This window comes from Pteropus alecto, unplaced genomic scaffold, assembly GCF_000325575.1.
Source record: "Pteropus alecto unplaced genomic scaffold, ASM32557v1 scaffold52, whole genome shotgun sequence".
Taxonomy (NCBI): Eukaryota; Metazoa; Chordata; class Mammalia; order Chiroptera; family Pteropodidae; genus Pteropus; species Pteropus alecto.
The window spans coordinates 4863563-4882870 of record NW_006433941.1 but is presented as its reverse complement, the minus strand read 5'-3'; the positions used below and the strand labels follow the sequence as shown (position 1 = coordinate 4882870).

Sequence of the window (19308 nt, the reverse complement as noted above, 5' to 3'; positions counted from 1 at the left end):
TCTGTCTATCTCCCTGTCCTCCCAGAGACCTCCAGGAGGCCACCGTGCTGTCCAACCTCAAGGCCAGATTTGAACGGAACCTTATCTATGTGAGTCCTGGGGCTGGCTTTGCCCTGGGCTCAGGTCTGGCAGGCAGCTGCCTCCTGGGGCCCTGGTGGGAGGCATATACTTCTGCTGGGTCCCAGACTTGTGACCTCTGGTTTCAATTCTGGGGTTTCTATTATATAAGCATAACCTACTGGAGCTTGGAGCTCTGAAAGCCAAGGTTCTAAACATAGAGTCTTAGAGTGGTGGGTGCCAGGGGCCTAGAGACAGGAACTCAACGGATAAAGCTTCTGGAGTCCTAGACTCCGTTGACCTGGATACTAGGAGTGGGGAGGCCAAGGGGAGGAAGGGAGCTGCTGGCCCCAGAATGACAGAACAAAGGCCCAGAACCACAGTGGGGGTGGCGAGGTCACACAGAAGGGCCCTGGCCACCTCAATCCCCTGTAATCCCGACCCTTCCCCACCCAAGGCAGTAGAGATTTGACCTCACACTGAGGCAGAAGCTTCTGAAGCCTGGCCCTATGAATAAATGAATTAGGCAGCAGCTGACACAGCCATATTTGCAGAATCATGGCTGTGGGGCTTTGCTCACTCCAAATTCCTCTAAGCCTGAGCCTGGTACAGTACCTGAAATAGCAGATGACCCATCAAGCTGTCAGAGGACCCAAGGTTTGAACATTGAGGCCAAGCAGCCACACATCTGTCCCCATGGAAACAGAGATCCAGGCTGGGGGAGCAAGGGAAGGAGGGACACACAGGGCTGCAAGGAGCCACAGGCACTGAGACCACTGTCTGTCCAGCAGACATATATCGGTAGCATCTTGGTGTCGGTGAACCCATACCGAATGTTTGGAATCTATGGGCCGGAGCAGGTGCAGCAGTACAGTGGGCGGGCCCTGGGAGAGAATCCCCCGTGAGTGTCTCCGGGCTTGGGGAGGGAACTGTCCTGGCTCTCCTGGGTCCCTGTCTGAGCTTGGTGAGCCCCTGGCTGCCCCTCAGCCATGAATCAGGGCTGATGGTGGGCAGCTCACCTGCTCAGCCCAACAGCGTTTCCCCAAGCCTGGCCACAGCCCCTACTGGGTTGTAGGCCACTGTGGCTCAGACCACGGTGGGGGGCATTGCAAGGAGTGTTTCCCCAAGGGTAGGGGATGGAGCAGATTGGCTGCTTAGCTGGACACAGATGCCTCTGCCTGTACCCTGGGAGGTTTGGATGCACAAAGACAAGCTTCTGCCCCAGTGCCTTCCTCCCATGGCCTGTTTCTCCAGGCATCTCTTTGCAATTGCAAATCTCGCCTTCGCCAAAATGCTTGATGCCAAACAGAACCAGTGCATAATCATCAGGTGAGCAGCACGTCAGGCTGGGGACCTTTGTGCATGTTGTGGGGAGATATGGAGGGGGACCTCAGGCAAGAGGTTTGCATCAGGATAGACCTGCTGGGGAACCTGGGGAAGTCACTCGGCATCTCTGGGCCAGCCTGCCTGCCTGCCCATGTCCTCTTACATCATGGCTGGTTTGGGGGAGCCCAGGAGAGGCAGTTAACTGGTTGAAGCTCACTTTGTCCCTTTGCCTGGTCAGTGGAGAGAGCGGCTCTGGAAAAACTGAGGCCACAAAGTTGATCTTACGTTACCTGGCCACCATGAACCAGAAACGGGGCATCATGCAGCAGGTGAGTCTGTTCCCAGAGCCCTCAGCTGAATGCTCCTTGTGTTCCCCAAGAAGCAAGACTTCTTGGCGCCACTTGGAGAATGGGGAGGCTGAGCCCAAGGTTGCACTGAGAGGGCACTTAGGATGCAGGGCTGTCACTGCCACCCCTCCCAGGGAGCGTCTGCAGGGTTCCTTCCTCCCTGTATCTGTGCAGCTCTGGGTTTTAGCACTCCTGGGTCTGGCCCAAGTAGAGGCCACAGGAGGCAAGAGGAGTCACTCCACTTCCCTTACCTTTCTGATTAGGGCTCCTGGTTCATAGTCAAAGAGGCAGGACAGGCCTGAATATGGGGGAGGTTTGTGCGGGTGGGGGTCAGTAGATGCTGGGCACTGAGGAGGCCTGGCCAGGGTCTGCAGGATCTGAGGTCTGCTGGGAGTGCAAGTCCTCCGAACCTGAGACTGTTCAAGGTTTCCCGAGGACCTACTGTGTGCTGGGACTGTGCTAGGCTCTGGGGAGGTCGACAGCAGCAATGCAGACTGAGCAATGTTCCAAGCACCATGGGAATTTCATTGTAGTGGAGAAGACAGAAAGAAAAATAATACACAAGTAAATTATGTATATGTGAAAGGGTGATAGGCTGTGGAGAAAAAAAGCAGGGAGTTGGATAGAGAGTGTTGGAGATTGTATTTTGAAGTGTGGTAGTCAGCGTAGGCCCTACTGAGAACTGAAGGACTGGGTTGAGGATGTCTGGGAGAAGAGCAGACAGATAGAAGGAAGAGCCAGTGCAAAGGTCCTGGGGTACAAACAGGTTAAGTGTGTCAGGGGGACAGCAGAGTGGCAGCGTGGAGTCTAGATGAGGGAAAATGGTGGCTCAGGCCAAGGAGGTGGACCCCAATGCAGTTCAAAGGACAGCCATCAACTTGCTAAGAGACCAGATAGGGTTGTAAGAGAAGAGGGCAGTCCAAGGGCAACAGCCTGTTGCCCAGGAGATCAGCCTGAGCCACAGGCAGCATGGAGGAACTGTCATCAGCTGGGCGAGCAGGGCTGCAGAGAGAAGACAGCAGTGCCCTTAAGGTGTCTGCTGGGCATCAACACAGAGATGGTGGAGAGGCAGTGAATGCACCATGAGCCTGGAACTCAGGGAAGGTGAAGCTGGAGGAAAAGGCCCACCAGATCAGAAACTGACTCTCAGACTCCCTGCCCTAGGTCCACAATCTCAGCAGGTGATCTTGAGGGCATCAGGTGGGGCTACTCCGCTCTCAGTGAGGAGTGGGTCGACCCAGGCTTTGCAGTCAGGAGGTTTACCTTGTGGCAGGTCCCTTCTGATGCCTGCCAGCCCCTCCCATCAACCTGGGTCTCCTGGAGGCCAACCAGACCATCCCTCTGCTCCAGGCAGGGTTTTCAAAACCTCGAAGTTAGATATCTGCAAGGACTGACTAGGTAGGCAGGCAAATGTGTGCATGGAGTCCCTCCTGTGTGGGGGTGATTTCAGTCATGTCACTCTAGAGCCTCACAGCAGTCTGGGGCAGGTATGTTGGTGTCCATTCACAGATGAGGAAATTGAGGCCTGGGAGGGAGATTACTTACCCAGTGTCTCAAAGTGAGGGGGTGGAGGACTTTGAGTTTGAAGTTCACGGCAGACCGCTGTCTTAGCAGGAGTTAGGGAGGAGGGTCAGAGCTGTGGGACACAGCAGGTTTGTGAGTTTCTGTGCCAGGCACACAGTAGGTGTGATGATATGTGTGCCATCTGGGACAACTGTGAGCTCATTTCCTAACTGCTGCTCCTCCCTTCTTATGTAATCAGACAGGCCAGATCCAGGGTCTTAAACAATGCCCCTTGTCTTGGCTCCACCCTCCCCCATGTATGAGCATCATACTCATCAGTCTCCCATTGGTCAGCAAGATGGTGCCACTAAACCACAACCCATACCTCCCAGCATGCCAGAAAAAGTCTCAGGGCTCCCTGTCGTTAGACCGCTGTCCTCGCTGGACCAAGTTATGCTTGACTAGTTAAGGCCTGGGCCACAGGGCTGGAATGTGATTAGGATACTCCAGGGTAGAGGATTGGCTAGATGCTGTGCACCCCAAACCACTGGCACTACCTTACCTGGGGGCTGACCTGATGGCCCCACAGGGCCAGATGTTCATCTACATGGTTCACCTGTCCTTGCCCCTGGCTTCTGGCTGTGTGCTTCAGCCCCATGGTGGGCACTAGGAGCAGAGAAGCTGCTGACCTGCCCTCAGGTGCCCTCAAGAAACTCCCAGACTAAGGGATAGTACAGGCCACAGCCCAGCCAGACCCTGACTCATGGAGCAGCCTCAGGCCAGCCCCAACTCCTCTCTGGGCCTTAGTCTACTCCTCTGTACAATGGGCACATATTTCTTGGATCAAACAGGACTGTGGGAGTGACCAGATGGAGGAAACTGGCACTGTCTCCAAGGTAACAGGTATTATTTCTGCAGAGACCAGGCTTCCCCTGCTTCTCCCCTAAGAATTTATCCTGAGGAAATGAGTCAGCGAGAGAGAACACACAACTATGCACATGCTTGTCACAATATTGTGCTCTCTCTATCTTACAGACACTGGCATCCAGAGATAAGATATTACCTTATCTTTCCAAGTCTGAATCTCCTAATCTGTAAAACAAGAGCTATATTAGTGCCTGCTTCATAAGATTGACTATGATTTAATTAAGTTCATTGTAGGTGCTTAATAAATGGGAGCTATTATTAGCTATGTATGCCCTGTGTAGCTCTGCTCTCATAAAATACTATTCCTCCTTTCATTCATTTAGCAGATATCTGTTGAGAGCCTCGTGTACACTAGGTACTATGTAGATGCTGGGGACCCAGAGGTGTGCAGATTCCTGCCTATATGGGCTGACTCTAGTAGAGAGAGACAAGATACAAAGAAACGAATTTGCCAATGGTGCTGAGGGCTGCAGAGGGAAAGAATTCTGGTGCTCAGAGGGTGTTGAGGGCACAGTCAGAAGGGCCATGGTGCTGGGCAGAGTGACGAAGGGGAGATAAGAAGATGAGGCCAGCAGGGCCTGGGCTGCGCAGGCCCTTGGAAGTCATTGTGAGGACTTGTCTTTGAGCCCGAGTGAGGTGGTAGAATGTGACCTATGTAAGTTTTCAAAGGACCCCTGGAGGGAGCATAGTAGAATCAAGAGCCTAGATGGTAGCTGTGGGGGTGAAGAGGACATCCCCAGAACCTTTTGGCAGGTAGACCCAGCAGACTCTCACATCTGGCACCTCACTGCAGTCCCCAAGCCTAAACACCTGGGGTCTCTGAGGCTCATGGCTTTACTCTCACCTGGTGGCTCTCCTGCCCACTGCAAGGGCCCAAAGAGGTCAGCCATTCCCTCCATGGTCTGAAGCCCCTGGTGTTGTTGGGGGAAAGGTGGTCAGTCCTATAGGTGACCTGCTTCTGTTCTTGTCCCTCTCTCCTTCTCCCTCCTGGCTGCTCCTGAAGATAAAGGTATTTGGAGTATGTGTGCATGTGTGCATGCGTGTGTGTGTGTGTGTGTGCATGTTTAAACCCCTGTGAGATGCATGCATGGGTGTGCATACTCATGTATGATGGCAGCATGGGCAGGAAGCAGTATTTAAAGGCCTGTCCTGGCCAGGGGCTGCCTTGTGAAAGGCTGGAGCTGGCTGAGGGGTAGCTGGGGTCTGCGTGTAAGAGTTGAACAGCATGAGGTGGGAGCATTGGGGGACACTAGGGAGACCCCAGGGTTCTATAGGGAGCCCACCTCTGGTTGCCCTTCACAAAGGGAGTTCTTGGGGAGGTCTGTGTCTGCGAAATCCTGCGGTGGCCCTAGCCATGTCCCCCACTCTAGGCCCCCAGAACAAGTTCCACATCTTCTTTTGGGGTCCAGATCCTGGAGGCAACACCCCTCTTGGAGTCCTTTGGTAACGCCAAAACCGTCAGGAACGACAACTCCAGCCGCTTCGGAAAGTTTGTGGAGATCTTTCTGGAAGGGTGAGTGGGACAGTGGAGGAGCCTCCAAAGGCCTTGCAACATACTCCATGTCCTGGCACAGCCCCTCAGAGCCACCGCCCCCCATATCCTGCCTGCTGACTGCCCAGGTGAGCTGACTGTGCTCCCTCACCCCAGGGGCATGATCTCTGGTGCCATAACCTCCCAGTACCTGCTTGAGAAATCCAGGATTGTGTTTCAGGTGAGCAAGACCTCCTAGGCCCTTGTGTGTTGGTTGGGACATGGGATAGGGTCAGGGGGTGTGTGTGTGTGTGTGCACGTGCACGTGCGTGCATGTGTGCGCTCATAGAGCCTGGCACCTGGAAGGGCTGGGTATGTGTTGAATTAATGAACAAATATGTGTGTGTGTATGCATGTGACTGAGTCTTCTACCCAACTCCCAACCCCCGCCTTACAACTACGTTGTCTCAGCCCTGTTCCTGATGCACACTGGGTATGATCCTGCCTCAGGGCCTTTGTGCCTACTATTCCCTCTGCCTCCAACACCTTCTACCTAGACATTTCAATGGCCAAACCCTTCACCTCCTCTTGGTCTTCCCTGAAATGTCACTCGTGCAGGGAAGCTATCCCATTAAAAAATGCAGCCCCCTCTGCCCCACACCAGAACTCCCCATCCCCTTCACTGCTTTATTTCTCTCCAGAGCACGTCTCATTACTTGACCTATTTCATATTTTAACCAGTGATTTGCTGAGTGTCTGTCTCCCCAGCTAGCAGGTGGGCTTCTGTCTGCCTTGTTCTCTACTGTGTCCTGAGTGCCTAGAACAGGGCCAGGCCCACAGTGGGTACTCAGCCACTCTGGCTGAATGAGCCATCAGGAGGCCTGTGTGTACATGTCTGCTCTATGGATACACATATATGTAGGTATGTGTAGCCAGTACACGTGCGAGAATGGCCACCTTTCTCTGATTTCTCCAAAAATAATTAAATTCTGCCCAGAGCCTCCTCCCCACCACCATATCAGGGCTTCTCCACCCCTGCCCCTACTCCTAGCTAGTGCTCACTGGAAGCTCACTCAGCACAGAGGTGCCCAGTCTTACCTGCAGGCCTGTGTGTGTATTTATATTTATGGCTATACCTGGGTCTGTATGTGTGTCTGGGGGTCACCTAGGTGGGCAATTCCCTTCTCTGCACCCATCTACCTGCTCTGCAGGCCAAAAATGAAAGGAACTACCACATCTTCTATGAGCTGTTGGCTGGACTGTCTGCCCAGCTCCGGCAGGCCTTCAGCCTTCAGGAGGCTGAGACCTACTACTACCTGAACCAGGTGAGCACCAACAGGTATCTGAGGGTCCTTAGCCCTGGTAACCTTACCTCATCACTCCAGTGGGATGAGAGAGCCAAGTTGTGGTGTTGTGATGGCCAACACAACTGATGGAGGGTTGGGAGGGCAAGTTTGGATTTAAGGTGTCTCATGACAGCAAGCAGACAGGCATCTTTGGGGTCCAAAGCCAGGGTAAGGGAGGCCTACCTGACTCTTCATTTTTCTGGAGTCTAGAACAGAACTAAGCACCCTAGAGCTACTACACTTATCCTCTAGTGCCTCAGTTTCCTCATCTGTAAAGTAGGGACAGCACAGTACCACTTTCCAGGGGTGTGGTGAGGATTAGAGGAAGGAAATGTATATGAAGCACTATCACAATACCTGCCCAGAGCTTCCGAGCCCACGGGAACGGAATGAGAGCTGAGTGGACAACTCAGGACACACTGCCGGTCGGGACAGAGCCGATGCCTCGAGGGGTTCCAGCACACCCCTAGGTTCCCTGACCCCTGGCCCTACTGTTGCCCAGGGTGGGAATTGTGAGATCTCGGGGAAGAGTGATGCAGACAACTTCCGCCGGCTCCTGGCTGCCATGGAGGTGCTGGGCTTCAGCGGGGAGGACCAGGACAGCATCTTCCGCATCCTGGCCTCCATCCTACATCTGGGCAATGTCTACTTTGAAAAGTATGAGGTAAGAGAATGCCACAGCCTGCCATGGGGCCCTGGTATCCTTGGCACACAGGCACCTTTTCAGAGGCCTAGGAACCATCTGCATTTGCCTTTCAGGTCACAACGTGCACATATCATTAGTTCTCCCCTCACCCCAGCTTTGGGGTTGTTCATCCTTTTGTTATTGATGTATGAGAGATCTTTATGCATGTTAAGGAAATCAGCTCTTTGTCTCTGACATGAATTGCAAATATGTTTCCTGGTTTATTATTTATATTTTAACTTTTTTTACAGGTTTTTTGGTGTTTGGGTTTTGTTTTTTGTTTTGGGCACACAGATTTTTTAAGTCATTTTCAGGCATTTATTTATCAATCTTCTCTTGTATAAATTTTAGATTTTTTATGATTTTTTTAGAGAGAACTATTTCTCTAAAATTATAACAGCCTTCTCCCATAATATTTTCAAGAACTTTTATGGTTTTTGTGTGTGTGTTTTGTTTTTTTTTATAACATTTAAGTCTTTGGTTAAAAACAACCAAAGGAATTCATTTTCGTAGGTGTGAGCTAAGGATCCAGTTTCTTTTTGTCCAGGCAATTGCTTAATTATGCTAATCCTACCCCTTGAGACATACATATTCATCATGTACTAAATTTTAAGGTACATTTGTATCTAATTCCATACTTTTTATTGTGCTTTATTAATCTATTTATATGTACTATGTGTCTATCATCGTACTGCTTTAATTATTGTAACTTTATAATGTATTTTACCATCTCATTGGGCTCCCTGCATTCCTATTTCAGAATTTGCTTGGGCCTTCTAGCTTGTTTATGTTTTTTTTATATGAACTTTAAAATCAACTTATCTAGCTCAAAACACACTCCTGTTGGTATTTTGCATAGACGGACGCACAAGAAGTGGCCTCGGTGGTGAGTGCCCGAGAGATCCAGGCTGTGGCAGAGCTTCTTCAGATCTCTCCTGAGGGCCTACAGAAGGCCATCACCTTCAAAGTGACTGTGAGTCTCTGGGCACTGGGGATTCTATCAAAGCCTCTTGCAAACACCCACATAGAACTTCATCGTGTCCCATCCTGTGGGGGCCATCTTTCCCGCTTCCCTTTTCTCCTGTCCCATTCATCTGTATTGGGCCCAGAGGGGAGTAACCTCAGACCCCAAAGGCATTAGGTACCCAATCTCCAGGCTGTTTCTTCTGCCTGGAATGCTCTTCCCCTTTCATACATATCCCTCTTTCAAGACCTAACACAGGTATCCCCACCTCCACAAAGATGTCCCTGATCCCTAGCAGGATCAATACCTCCTCTGGCCTCCCATGAACCCTGGCTCTTTCTCCCTTCCCAGGGCTGATCTCACTGTGTTGTGTCTGCTTATGCTTCTGTCTCTCCCTTTAGACCAGCAGCCTTCACCCTCACCAGTATAACCAGGCAGAAGGGGGGACAAGGATGACCTATTCCACCCCTGGCCAACTTTATGCCTAAGACCATTTCCCTTTCCCACACATACACCTCAATCCTCTGGGGTCTTCCTGGAGGTGGTGGCCCATCTTCTGTCACTCAGAGGCCACGTCCTTCCCCAGGAGACAATGCGAGAGAAGATCTTCACCCCTCTGACTGTGGAAAGCGCTGTGGATGCCAGGTGAGTCCATACTCCTCCCTGCCCGAGCCTCCAGATGCTTAGCGCCCCGCTGTGTCCACACCATCTCAACACCATCTCTTCTTCAGGGATGCCATTGCCAAGGTCTTGTATGCACTGCTGTTCAGCTGGCTCATCACCAGGGTCAACGCCCTGGTGTCCCCACATCAGGACACGCTGTCTATCGCCATCTTGGACATCTATGGCTTCGAGGTGGGACTTCGTGTGTGTGTGAGGGGCATAAGGCTTCATCTCTCGCATTTCTGTGCCTATAGCACAACCATTATCAGGGCCCGCTTCCCTTATTAGTTTCTCCCTTGTCTTCTACCATTTTCTTCGCTCACCCACAGGCGTTATCTGAGGCCTCTGGGTGCCAGACCCTGTGTTGGGCAACACGAGGGACCCTGGAAAGGACTAGACCTGGGACCTTCTCTTGGGGAGGTTCCAGGAGGGACTGGGTGGAGATGGGAGACAGAAATTAACAAACACATATGGTCAGAGCCATAACAGAGGCAACCTGGAGCTGGAGGAGCCTAGAGAAAACCCTTAGCTGGGTAAGGATCAGGGAAGGCTTCTTAGAAGATCAGAAGACATCCCTGAGCTAATTCCTTAAGAATCAGTAAAGGTGGAGGGAACAGCATATGCAAAGGATGGGGCATGGTGTCTGGGGAGCTGGAAGTCATTTGTGGGGGTGAGGAGGTGTAACTGTGTTGAGTGCATGATGGGGGAAATGGTGAGAGACAAAGCAAGATCATTATAATAAAAGTGATAGCTAATACTCACATGGCATGTATTATGTACCAGGTACTGTTCTAAGCAATTTGTTTATTAATCCACTTAATCTTTATAACCACCTTATGAGGTGATATTGTCATTATCCCTGTTTTACAGATGGGGAAACTGAGGCACAGGGTGGTTGTCAAAGGTCACATGGTTAAAAAGATTGGAACCCTGGCAGAAGGTTCCAGAACGTGGGCCTTTAACCATTACCTAAGCTGCCTCTCATTGGGACCTAGACTGTCAGACTCTCACCTGTGCATAACAGGAGCCATAGAGGCTTCTGAGCAGAGGATCTGTGGTCCAGGCTCCAGCTTTCTGAAGCTGTGGCCATGGAAGGCAGGGAGGGCACTGAGCCTGGATGTGGAGGATGAGTAAGGCCTGGGAGGGGCCAGATGGGCTACTGCCAAGGAGGGGCCAGGCCCAGCCTCACCACCTGCCTGACAGGACCTGAGCTTCAACAGCTTCGAGCAGCTGTGCATCAACTATGCAAACGAGAACCTTCAGTACCTTTTCAACAAGATCATCTTCCAGGAAGAACAGGTGTGCAGGGCCTCCCTCAGCACTCTCATCCCCCTCCCCCTGGCCAATGGGCCTCCTTGGTGACAGACAGGATATGCTGGTTCTTTAAGGGCAATTCAGAGGTTGTCAGTGGAAATAGAGGGAAAGGCATTGTAAGGTGGGGACCAGAACATATGAGGGCCTCTGTTCTGGAGGGGAAGGTGCTAGGGTGCTGAGCCCAGAGAAGAGCTCAGCACCCTAGCACCTTTTGGGGGATCCTTCTCACCCTCTGAGGGCTGTCTCAGGTGGAGGGAGGAACAGAGCCCAAAAATGGTTCATGTTGCCCTGCTGGGGACTGAGTTTCCTATGCTAGGAGGTGTGCAAACAGAAGTGTCCCTGGCCTAGTTTCTTCAGATGGATTCAGCCAGGGAGGCAGGGTGGGTGGGACCTGGGCAGGGCTAGGAGGCTGAGCCCATGCTGCCTGCAGGAGGAATATACCCGTGAACAAATCAACTGGAGGGAGATCACATTCGCTGACAATCAGCCCTGTATCAACCTCATCTCACTGAAGCCCTATGGCATCCTACGCATCCTCGATGACCAGTGTTGCTTTCCTCAGGTGAGCCATGGGCACTGTGTGAGCCTGGACAGGTTGCTCAAAATCTCTGAGCCTCGTGTCCTCATTAAGCCTGGGTCTTGCATTCCTCTCTGCTCTGGCCTGGGAATGGGGGTTTAGTATACCCAACCTGCCATTCATAACCTGGGATAATTGAGGTTGAATAGGGGACTGCAGGTGTCCAGATGAGGAGCTACACCAGCTGGGAAGTCATAGAAGGCTTTCTGGAGAAGGTGACCTTGGGGTTGGGCCTCAAATTCTGACTGGAAAACACAAGGGTGGTATGGGTACTCTAGGCAGTGGGACTAGAACAGCGGTCCCCAACCTTTTTGGCACCAGTACTGGTTCTCCTACGAGAATCTAATGCCTGATGATCTGAGGTGGAGCTGAGGCAGTGATGCTAGTGCTGGGGAGTGGCTGCAAATACAGATGAAGCTTCGCTTGCTCACCCGCCACTCACCTCCAGCTATGCGGCCGAGTTCCTAACAGGTCACGGGCTGGTACTGGTCTGTGGCCTGGGGATTGGAGACCCCTGGACTAGAGAGTGCAAAGGCAGCTGGGCTGGAGGGGAGGCAGCTGGGAGCTAATCAGACACACCTGTCTGCAGGGGTCCACTTAGGTCTCCCCGCCCAGGGCAATGGGCAACAAGGGGAAGCTGTGACTTGTTCCTTCTTCCCAGTGCTCGCTGGGGACCAGTTAGGGCTGGAGTGTTTGCTACTAGACCAGCAACAGGGTGCCCAGGTATCCTGCCCACCCACTGACCCCTGCCTGCCCTGCCCCACCCACTGACTCCTACCTGCCCCCAGGCCACAGACCACACATTTCTGCAAAAGTGCCATTACCACCACAGCACCAACCCACTCTACTCCAAACCCAAGATGCCACTGCCTGAGTTCACCATCAAGCACTACGCAGGCAAAGTCACCTACCAGGTGAGACCCAAGACAGCCCGCACGGCCTCTGGTGCCACAGTTCCCGGGTGTTAGAGGCATAGAGGCATGACAGGGGGTCCGGACATTCTCACCTGGTTCCAGCTCTGGCTTTGTCGATCCTTAGCTGTGTAACCTTGGGCAAAGTGCTTTACCTTCTGATCCCCAGTTTTCTCATTTGAAAAACGGGGTTAATGATAGTGCCCATCTCATGGGTGAATGTGAGAAGTCTAGCACTGGGATGGATTTGACAGAGTAGCTATTACCAGTAGTGATAATCACTGTGATCACTCTTATCATATTATCTCAGGCACATTCCTACCTTGGAGTTGTTTCAGGCCAGGATTCGAAGCCTCTCCCCATTTGGGCCTCATTTTCCTCATCTGCAGTGTGGGTCCCAGACAGTATCCTCCACTGAGGATGGGGCCAGGACCCAGACTGAGCATGTGAAGTGGCTAGTGCCTCCTTCCCCTGGGAGTGGGGAGGATAGTGGGGGCAGGAGGAGAGGGGAACAAAGCAGGGGAAATGTCCAGTCCCTCTTAGGACAGAGTGGGAGACAGCGGCCTGGCTGGGCAGGGCCAGGGTTAGCCATGGGATGTAGGGTGGAAGGGAAGAAGAGGGGTGCAGTCTGGCTGGTGTACACAGAGGTGGATTAGCCTTCTACACTGTCCCCCAGACGGCATGGGGTTGGGGTGGGGTCCAGCTTCAGCTGCGCTGCCATTCCCCCTTTCCAGGTGCACAAGTTCTTGGACAAGAACCACGACCAGGTACGCCAGGATGTGCTGGAACTATTTGTTCGGAGCCGGACACGGGTGAGCAAGCGTCACCTCCTGCTGCTCTGGCCCTGCCCCAGAGCACCCAGCTCACCATCAGGCCACTCTCCCCATCTCGGAAATGGGGAGGTACCCTAGCCTAATCCTTACTCTTGTTCACCTCAGTCCTAACCAGGCCCTGACCCCATCCCAACCCTAACCCCATACCCACCCAGCCTTGCTTTGCTCTGTACTTTCTCCAGTTCCTGGCCCCACTTCTAAAGGGCTAGGCCCCTGGCTGGCCACACTGGGTTGCCCTGTCTATCCCCTGGACCATCCTGGCCACACCCACACACACCCCATCCTCTGGCTGAGCTGTTCTCCCATTCTGCCCCTATATTCTCAGCTACCCACTCCCCACTCTGGGTCTCCATTTCCTCCCAGGGAAAACGGGCACCCTCCTCCTGAGGTCATTGCCAAAATTCATGACGTGTGTAACAGGCCACCTTGGGCCCAGACACACAGTCAATGCCTGTATGTCCCCCAGACTGAAGAAAAAAGTCATTCCAAAAACAGGACAGGTTCTTTGGAAGGTGCTGAATGCCCTGACTTGAGATAAATGCAAGCCAGGAGGACAGTGGCCTCGCAGAGAGGGCAGAGGTCCAGTTGGTTAGTTTTCTGGTCCCTCAGGTCTGGAGACTTGATTCCTTTTGTTCTCTCCCTTTTTTTCTCTCTCTCTTTCTGTTTCTCTCCTTGTTTCTGTCTCTTGGCCCCTATCTTTCCCTGTCCCTTGGTGCCTTGACCACTACCTTGGGCCTGCTGCCCACTCCTGCCCAGGTGGTGGCACATCTCTTCTCCAGCCATGCTCCGCAGGCTGCCCCTCAACGCCTGGGCAAGAGCAGCTCTGTCACCCGGCTCTACAAGGCACACACAGTAGCAGCTAAGTTCCAGCAGTCACTCCTAGATCTGGTGGAAAAGATGGAGAGGTGGGTGTGGCAGGTGGATGGGACCGAGCCTTACCTCTGACACTCAGGGATAAGCACCTTTCTTCTCTGGGGCCTCACACTGCCTTTCTTCTACCTCTACCCAGATGTAACCCCTTGTTTGTGCGCTGCCTGAAGCCCAATCACAAGAAGGTACATGATGGCTGAGATCCCTGGGAGAACCAAATGCTCTTCCTCATGCTGTATGACCTTGGGCAGTTGGCTTTGCCTCTCTGGACTTCCATCAGCCCAGCCCACCATGAGGACTATTTGCTGTTGTAGTGCCCTTTGCATGTGGGTGGGACAATGTGGAGACTCCCTATCTGGGCCCTCCCTACAGGAGCCAGGCCTCTTTGAGCCAGAGGTGGTAATGGCACAGTTACGCTATTCGGGGGTGCTGGAAACTGTGCGGATTCGCAAGGAGGGCTTTCCAGTGCGGCTGCCTTTCCAGATGTTCATCGACAGGTACCTCAGTCAGAATGATTCCTGAGCTCCACAGACCCCTACCCAGCCCATCAGGATCCCAGGAACATACAAGCCGGGCAGGAAAGGGTTTGCTATTCAGTTGCCCAGGTTGTACACTACACAAGACCACCACATGCTAGCTGTTATATGGCAGATATATTTATTGTTTTGTATTTTTCTATAGTTTTCTTATGTATTGATTCCAAAGAGGAATAATTTTAAAAGTTATTATGATGTTTCCAGCAGATGACAGTAAGGTGTCTTATTCTACTGAAATTAGTTTTACAATTTTCTGACTCTGAGAAGTAGTCTTGAGGATGGAGTGCCTGTTTCTTATTAGAAGACACTGAGTAGAGCCACTGCTGGGACCTAGGCCTCCCGGAGACAGGGGATAGAGGTGGTCACTCTGTGATCTAGTGGGCAACTGGGGTAGGTCCCATAGCCCCAGGCTGAGTTTGGGCCCCTGCAGGTACCGCTGTCTAGTGGCCCTCAAGCGCAACGTGCCAGCCAATGGGGACATGTGTGTGTCGGTGCTGAGCCGCCTATGCACAGTCATGCCAAATATGTACCGCGTTGGCGTCAGCAAGGTGAGTCTCACTCCACACTCAGCCCCCATAGGCCCCAAGTTGAAGGACTCCAGAACTGGAGCCTGTGGAATCAAAAATTCCCAAGCTAGAGTTTACTGTCCCAGAAGCAGTCCAGTTGAGCTTGGTAAATGGAATGCTAATCCCGCCTCCAGACCTTTGTTCAGGCAGTTCCCATTGCCTAATTCACCTTCATCCTTTCTTCCAAAACCCAGCCCATCCTCCACTCAGCTCCAGCAGGCTGCCCTATCTATTCTGTCTCCATGGATTCTGGAGAGGGAGAAGTCCCCAGGCCAGTCACCTGGCCCTTACTTGCCTCATTACTTATCTTCTATCCTCAGCTGTTCCTTAAAGAACACCTACATCAGCTCCTGGAGAGCATGCGGGAGCACGTCCTGAATCTGGCAGCCCTCACTCTGCAGCGCTGCCTTCGTGGCTTCTTCATCCAGCGGCGTTTCCGCTCCCTGCGCCGCAAGATCATCCTGCTGCAAAGTCGGGCCCGAGGCTACCTGGCCAGGTGCAGCCCAGATAGGCAGGACTCCCTGGATCCCTATGGCTAAGCTTGGGAGAGGTCTTGCCTGAACTTGAGTAGTAAGCTCCCTGATCCTTAAGGAACACAAGCTGAGAGTAGAGGCCTCTGCAGGAAGGATGATAAGATTCCTTGTGTCTCTGCTTTTGGAAGCCCTTCTGTCCCGCCTCCTGTCCCTTGTGACTGGTGGGTGGGAATCCATCCAGCCAAGAGGGACGCCACCCTGCCTTTCAAGGACCCTAGGACTCTAGCCTGTTGGGAAATCCATGGTACAGGCAGTTTAATCCAGGCTCTGCCACTTAATTTGCTAAGTGACTTTAGCCAAATCCTTGCCCTCCTCTGACCTACAATTTCCCTTTGTGCCAAAGGGTCCCAGAGTAAAGTGTGGGTACTGGCACCCAGACCAGGTTGGCATGGGCATCTCTGCCCCTTGTTCAATCGTGACCCCAACCATTAAACTCCCCTACCAAGGAACTCCTTCTCTCCCCACCCCACAGGCAACGGTATCATCAGATGAGGAGGAGTCTGGTGAAGTTTCGGTCCCTGGTGCACACATACGTGAGCCACCGGCGTCACCTCAAGGTGCAGGCCTCCCCCTCCCACTTCTAGGAGTCAAGCCTACCCTGTCTGGGTCCAGGGAGCAGCAGAGATGGGGAAGAGACACTTAGCCCCTAGGAGGAGACTGTCTTGGGTTTGAATCCCTGCTCTGCCACTCACTAGCTGTGTAATCTCAGCCCCTCTCTAGTCCTGCTTCTCCCATCCTCTCCTTGGAGTTGTGGAGAGGGTTAAATAAATTTTGCACATAAAGGGTTTGTCCTGGTGCTGGGTTCACAGTGGGATCTTAAGTTATTGGGTATGATTAGAATTTGGCGAGTAGACCAACACTGGATATGATTTTGCTCTTACTTTGATATCAGTCTTGACTCATTGTTATGTAAACCAGAACCAGAAAGACAAATGTAATACCTAAAGCATCAGAAGAGTTTGTGGCTTTTACTAAAGATTTTGTGGAGCAGCAGGAGAGGGAGTTTCATCACACATCTCTCCGCTACTTCCTAGAAATCCTTCTGCTTATCTCTCCCTTTTCCCAAAGTGTTACTCTCTCTGCCTTTTGCCTCAGTCGATCTCTTGCTTTGTCTTTTTCCATTCCCCTCCCTGTTTCTCTGGCCACACTTCTGCCTCCCCCCATCTACAATGTGGGGCAGTTACCTCTAGACATCAGGCAAGCTGACCCCCTTGTTTCTTGTGCCGGACTCCTTGTGTGAGCTGGCCTGGCTTGCCCCTGGCCTGTGGCCTGCCATTGCCTCTGCTTGCCATTCCCAGCCTTGACTATCTGCTCTCCTGCAGCTAAGGGCAGAGCGGAGGCTCCGGGTGGAGGAGGTGCGGCTACGGGAGCAGGAGGTGGGTGCGGGGGTCTGGCTGGTAGCCGGGGACAGGAAGGGAGGCCAGCAGGTGGGGGTTGTGGCAGGCTTCTCCCCTCACCATGAGCTGTCCCTCCAGGAGCTGAGCAAGCGGGAGTTGGTGGCTGTGGGGCACCTAGAGGTACCAGCAGAGCTGGCCAGGCTCTTGCGAGCAGTGGCAGGTAAGTCAGCGCTGGACGGTGTGGTGGGAGGGGCACAAGTTGACAAGGGAGTCAGGTACCTCATGCCCTCCTTTCTCCACAGGCCTCAGGCCAGCCCAGGTACCCCGGGTGGCCCCTGTGCGGACTCCCCGGCTCCAGGCTGAGCCTCGTGTCACACTGCCCCTGGATATCAACAACTACCCCATAGCTAAGTTTGTCCGGTGCCACTTCAAGGTAAGAGGGACATAGGCTCAAGCAGCCCTGGCCGATGGGCACTGACCAATTAAAATTGATACTGTCCTCAGCTGGGGCAAGCTCCTAGCTGTGCCTTGTGAGACCTGGTACACGCCCTTCAGTTTCTGTATCATGAGGTGTCTCAGTGCTCCACAGGGGGTCTGGATAGCAGTGGAGGGGGGAAAGTGGCTGTTTGTCAACCAGTTTGGAAATACTTTAGAAATTTAACCACCATTGGAGCCATGGCTCATCATCTCTGCTTTAATTTCCTGCCCTCCAGAAAGGGCCTAGATAGGGGCTCAGACTATCTCTACCACCAACTCACTGAGGGCTAGTGTCCGCCCCTCTCCAAGCCTGAGTTTCCTCATCTACATGTTGGGAATAGGAGTCCTTGCCTCCCAGGTTCTTGTGCCCCCACCTGGCAAAGAGCAGTGGATCCAGATGTGCCTGTCAGTCCAGGCTCTGTCCCTATATGTCTGCCTTGTACCTTTAGGAACCTGCCTTTGGGATGTTGACAGTACCACTGAGGACGCCTCTCACTCGGCTGCCGGTAGAGCACCATGCAGAAGCCGTGAGCATCTTCAAGCTGGTATGGGTCTGTCAGGATCACCTTTGAATTCATTGGCCTGCCCCTGAGGTCAGGCCACGAGGCCCCATGTCCTGCCCTCCTGGACCCTTCAGTAGCCAAAGCCATAAGCCAAGGCCTCTTCCTTGGAGAAGAGACTTCTGTCAGGGGTAGTCTGGCCTCCTCTCTGGGCTGGGGTCTGGGCATTGGGGGCTTTTCTTCTTCTAGCCATCTTCCTGGCAAAAGGCCACCTCTCTGGAGGTTACTAGGGACACAGGAATAGATCCAGGTCCTCTCCATGAGGACTTCCTAGTCTGAAGGGGGTGGAGAGCAGAGCACACCTGACTAGTGGCCACCAGTATGGACAGAGGGAGGCATGGAGGCTGTGGAGTCCAAATAATGCCCCTAATCCAGCCCTGGGCAGGATCCGAGAGGGCTTCCTTGAGGAGGGGACATTTGAGCTAGAGTGGAAGGAGGAATTGGAACTCTTAGCCAAGGTAAGTGGAGAAGGCGCAGAGAGAAGAGGAAATTGATGTGGTTAGATCAGAGAATCAAGAAAACAAAGGCAAGAAAGATCACAAGGCCTGGACTGACAGACCAGGAGTTCAAATTTCATCCCAAGGGCCCTAGGGAGCCAAGGAATGTGAGGGGCTTGCTGGAGGCCAGGGCTCAGAGCAGAGCTGGGGCTGTATGGGAGCTAGAGAAGGTTCATGAACAGGAGAGAGAGTCAGTATGTACCTTGAATCTTGAATTTTCCCATCGTTGGTGTGAACTGCCTAGTCAAATAGTCATTTGATTATTATATTATAATTTGGGGGACTTTTATATGGGCAGAGGGACACATGGGAAGGACATGAAAGGGATGCATGTTGGGGGCGGAGATCTGGCAGGAATGACTTTCCAAGAGTCCCAGGAGAGTCTGTTTGTGGCCCAGATCCTACGTTTCATGGGTGACCCCCACCTGCATGGTGCTCAAGAGAATGTCTTCGGGAACTACATTGTACAAAAAGGTCTGGCAGTACCCGAACTGCGGGATGAGATCCTGGCACAGCTGGCCAACCAGGTGTGGCGCAACCCCAGTGCCCACAATGCCGAGCGGGGCTGGCTCTTGCTGGCCGCCTGCCTCAGCAGTTTTTCGCCTTCCTCGCACCTCAACAAGTACCTGCTCAAGTGAGTGGAACTGGGCGGGACTGGGATGAGGATGGTGACACTGGCACAAGGCCCCAGGGCACAATGTTAAAGGTCAGGCCAGGATTGAGGTCTCTGTGTTTGGAAGGTTAGCCAGGCCTGGAGGTCAACCAGGGGCTGCTCTCTGTCTCCACTGAGCTCACTGTGGAAGGAAGGAGTCAGGTGAGACTCGAAAAAGGACGTCCAGAACTCAGCAGGTGGCAAGACCAGGGAGTGGGGAATTTGGAATTGAGGCATTGACCTCTCAAAGCATGGGGATATAGCAGGGTGATTAGGAGTATAAACTCTGACAATTTGTGCTCAAGTCCCAGATCAACCACACAGGAGCTGTATGACCTTGGGAAATTACTTAACCT

General features: G+C 52.8%; 1 protein-coding gene across 1 annotated transcript in view; it reads left to right on the top strand.

The window, feature by feature from the left end:
- MYO15A (myosin XVA) overlaps positions 1-19308 on the top strand; it is a 52245-nt gene that overhangs the window by 6302 nt on the left and 26635 nt on the right. The window contains 27 exon segments of the mRNA XM_025044396.1: positions 26-89; positions 849-958; positions 1312-1386; positions 1622-1712; positions 5164-5169; positions 5570-5673; positions 5809-5872; positions 6843-6956; positions 7480-7641; positions 8522-8635; positions 9213-9271; positions 9358-9481; positions 10493-10588; positions 11034-11165; positions 11969-12094; positions 12826-12903; positions 13681-13829; positions 13934-13979; positions 14167-14291; positions 14761-14878; positions 15217-15392; positions 15902-15986; positions 16752-16805; positions 16905-16986; positions 17069-17199; positions 17693-17788; positions 18699-18934. Coding sequence (XP_024900164.1) covers positions 26-89; positions 849-958; positions 1312-1386; positions 1622-1712; positions 5164-5169; positions 5570-5673; positions 5809-5872; positions 6843-6956; positions 7480-7641; positions 8522-8635; positions 9213-9271; positions 9358-9481; positions 10493-10588; positions 11034-11165; positions 11969-12094; positions 12826-12903; positions 13681-13829; positions 13934-13979; positions 14167-14291; positions 14761-14878; positions 15217-15392; positions 15902-15986; positions 16752-16805; positions 16905-16986; positions 17069-17199; positions 17693-17788; positions 18699-18934 — 2817 coding nt within the window.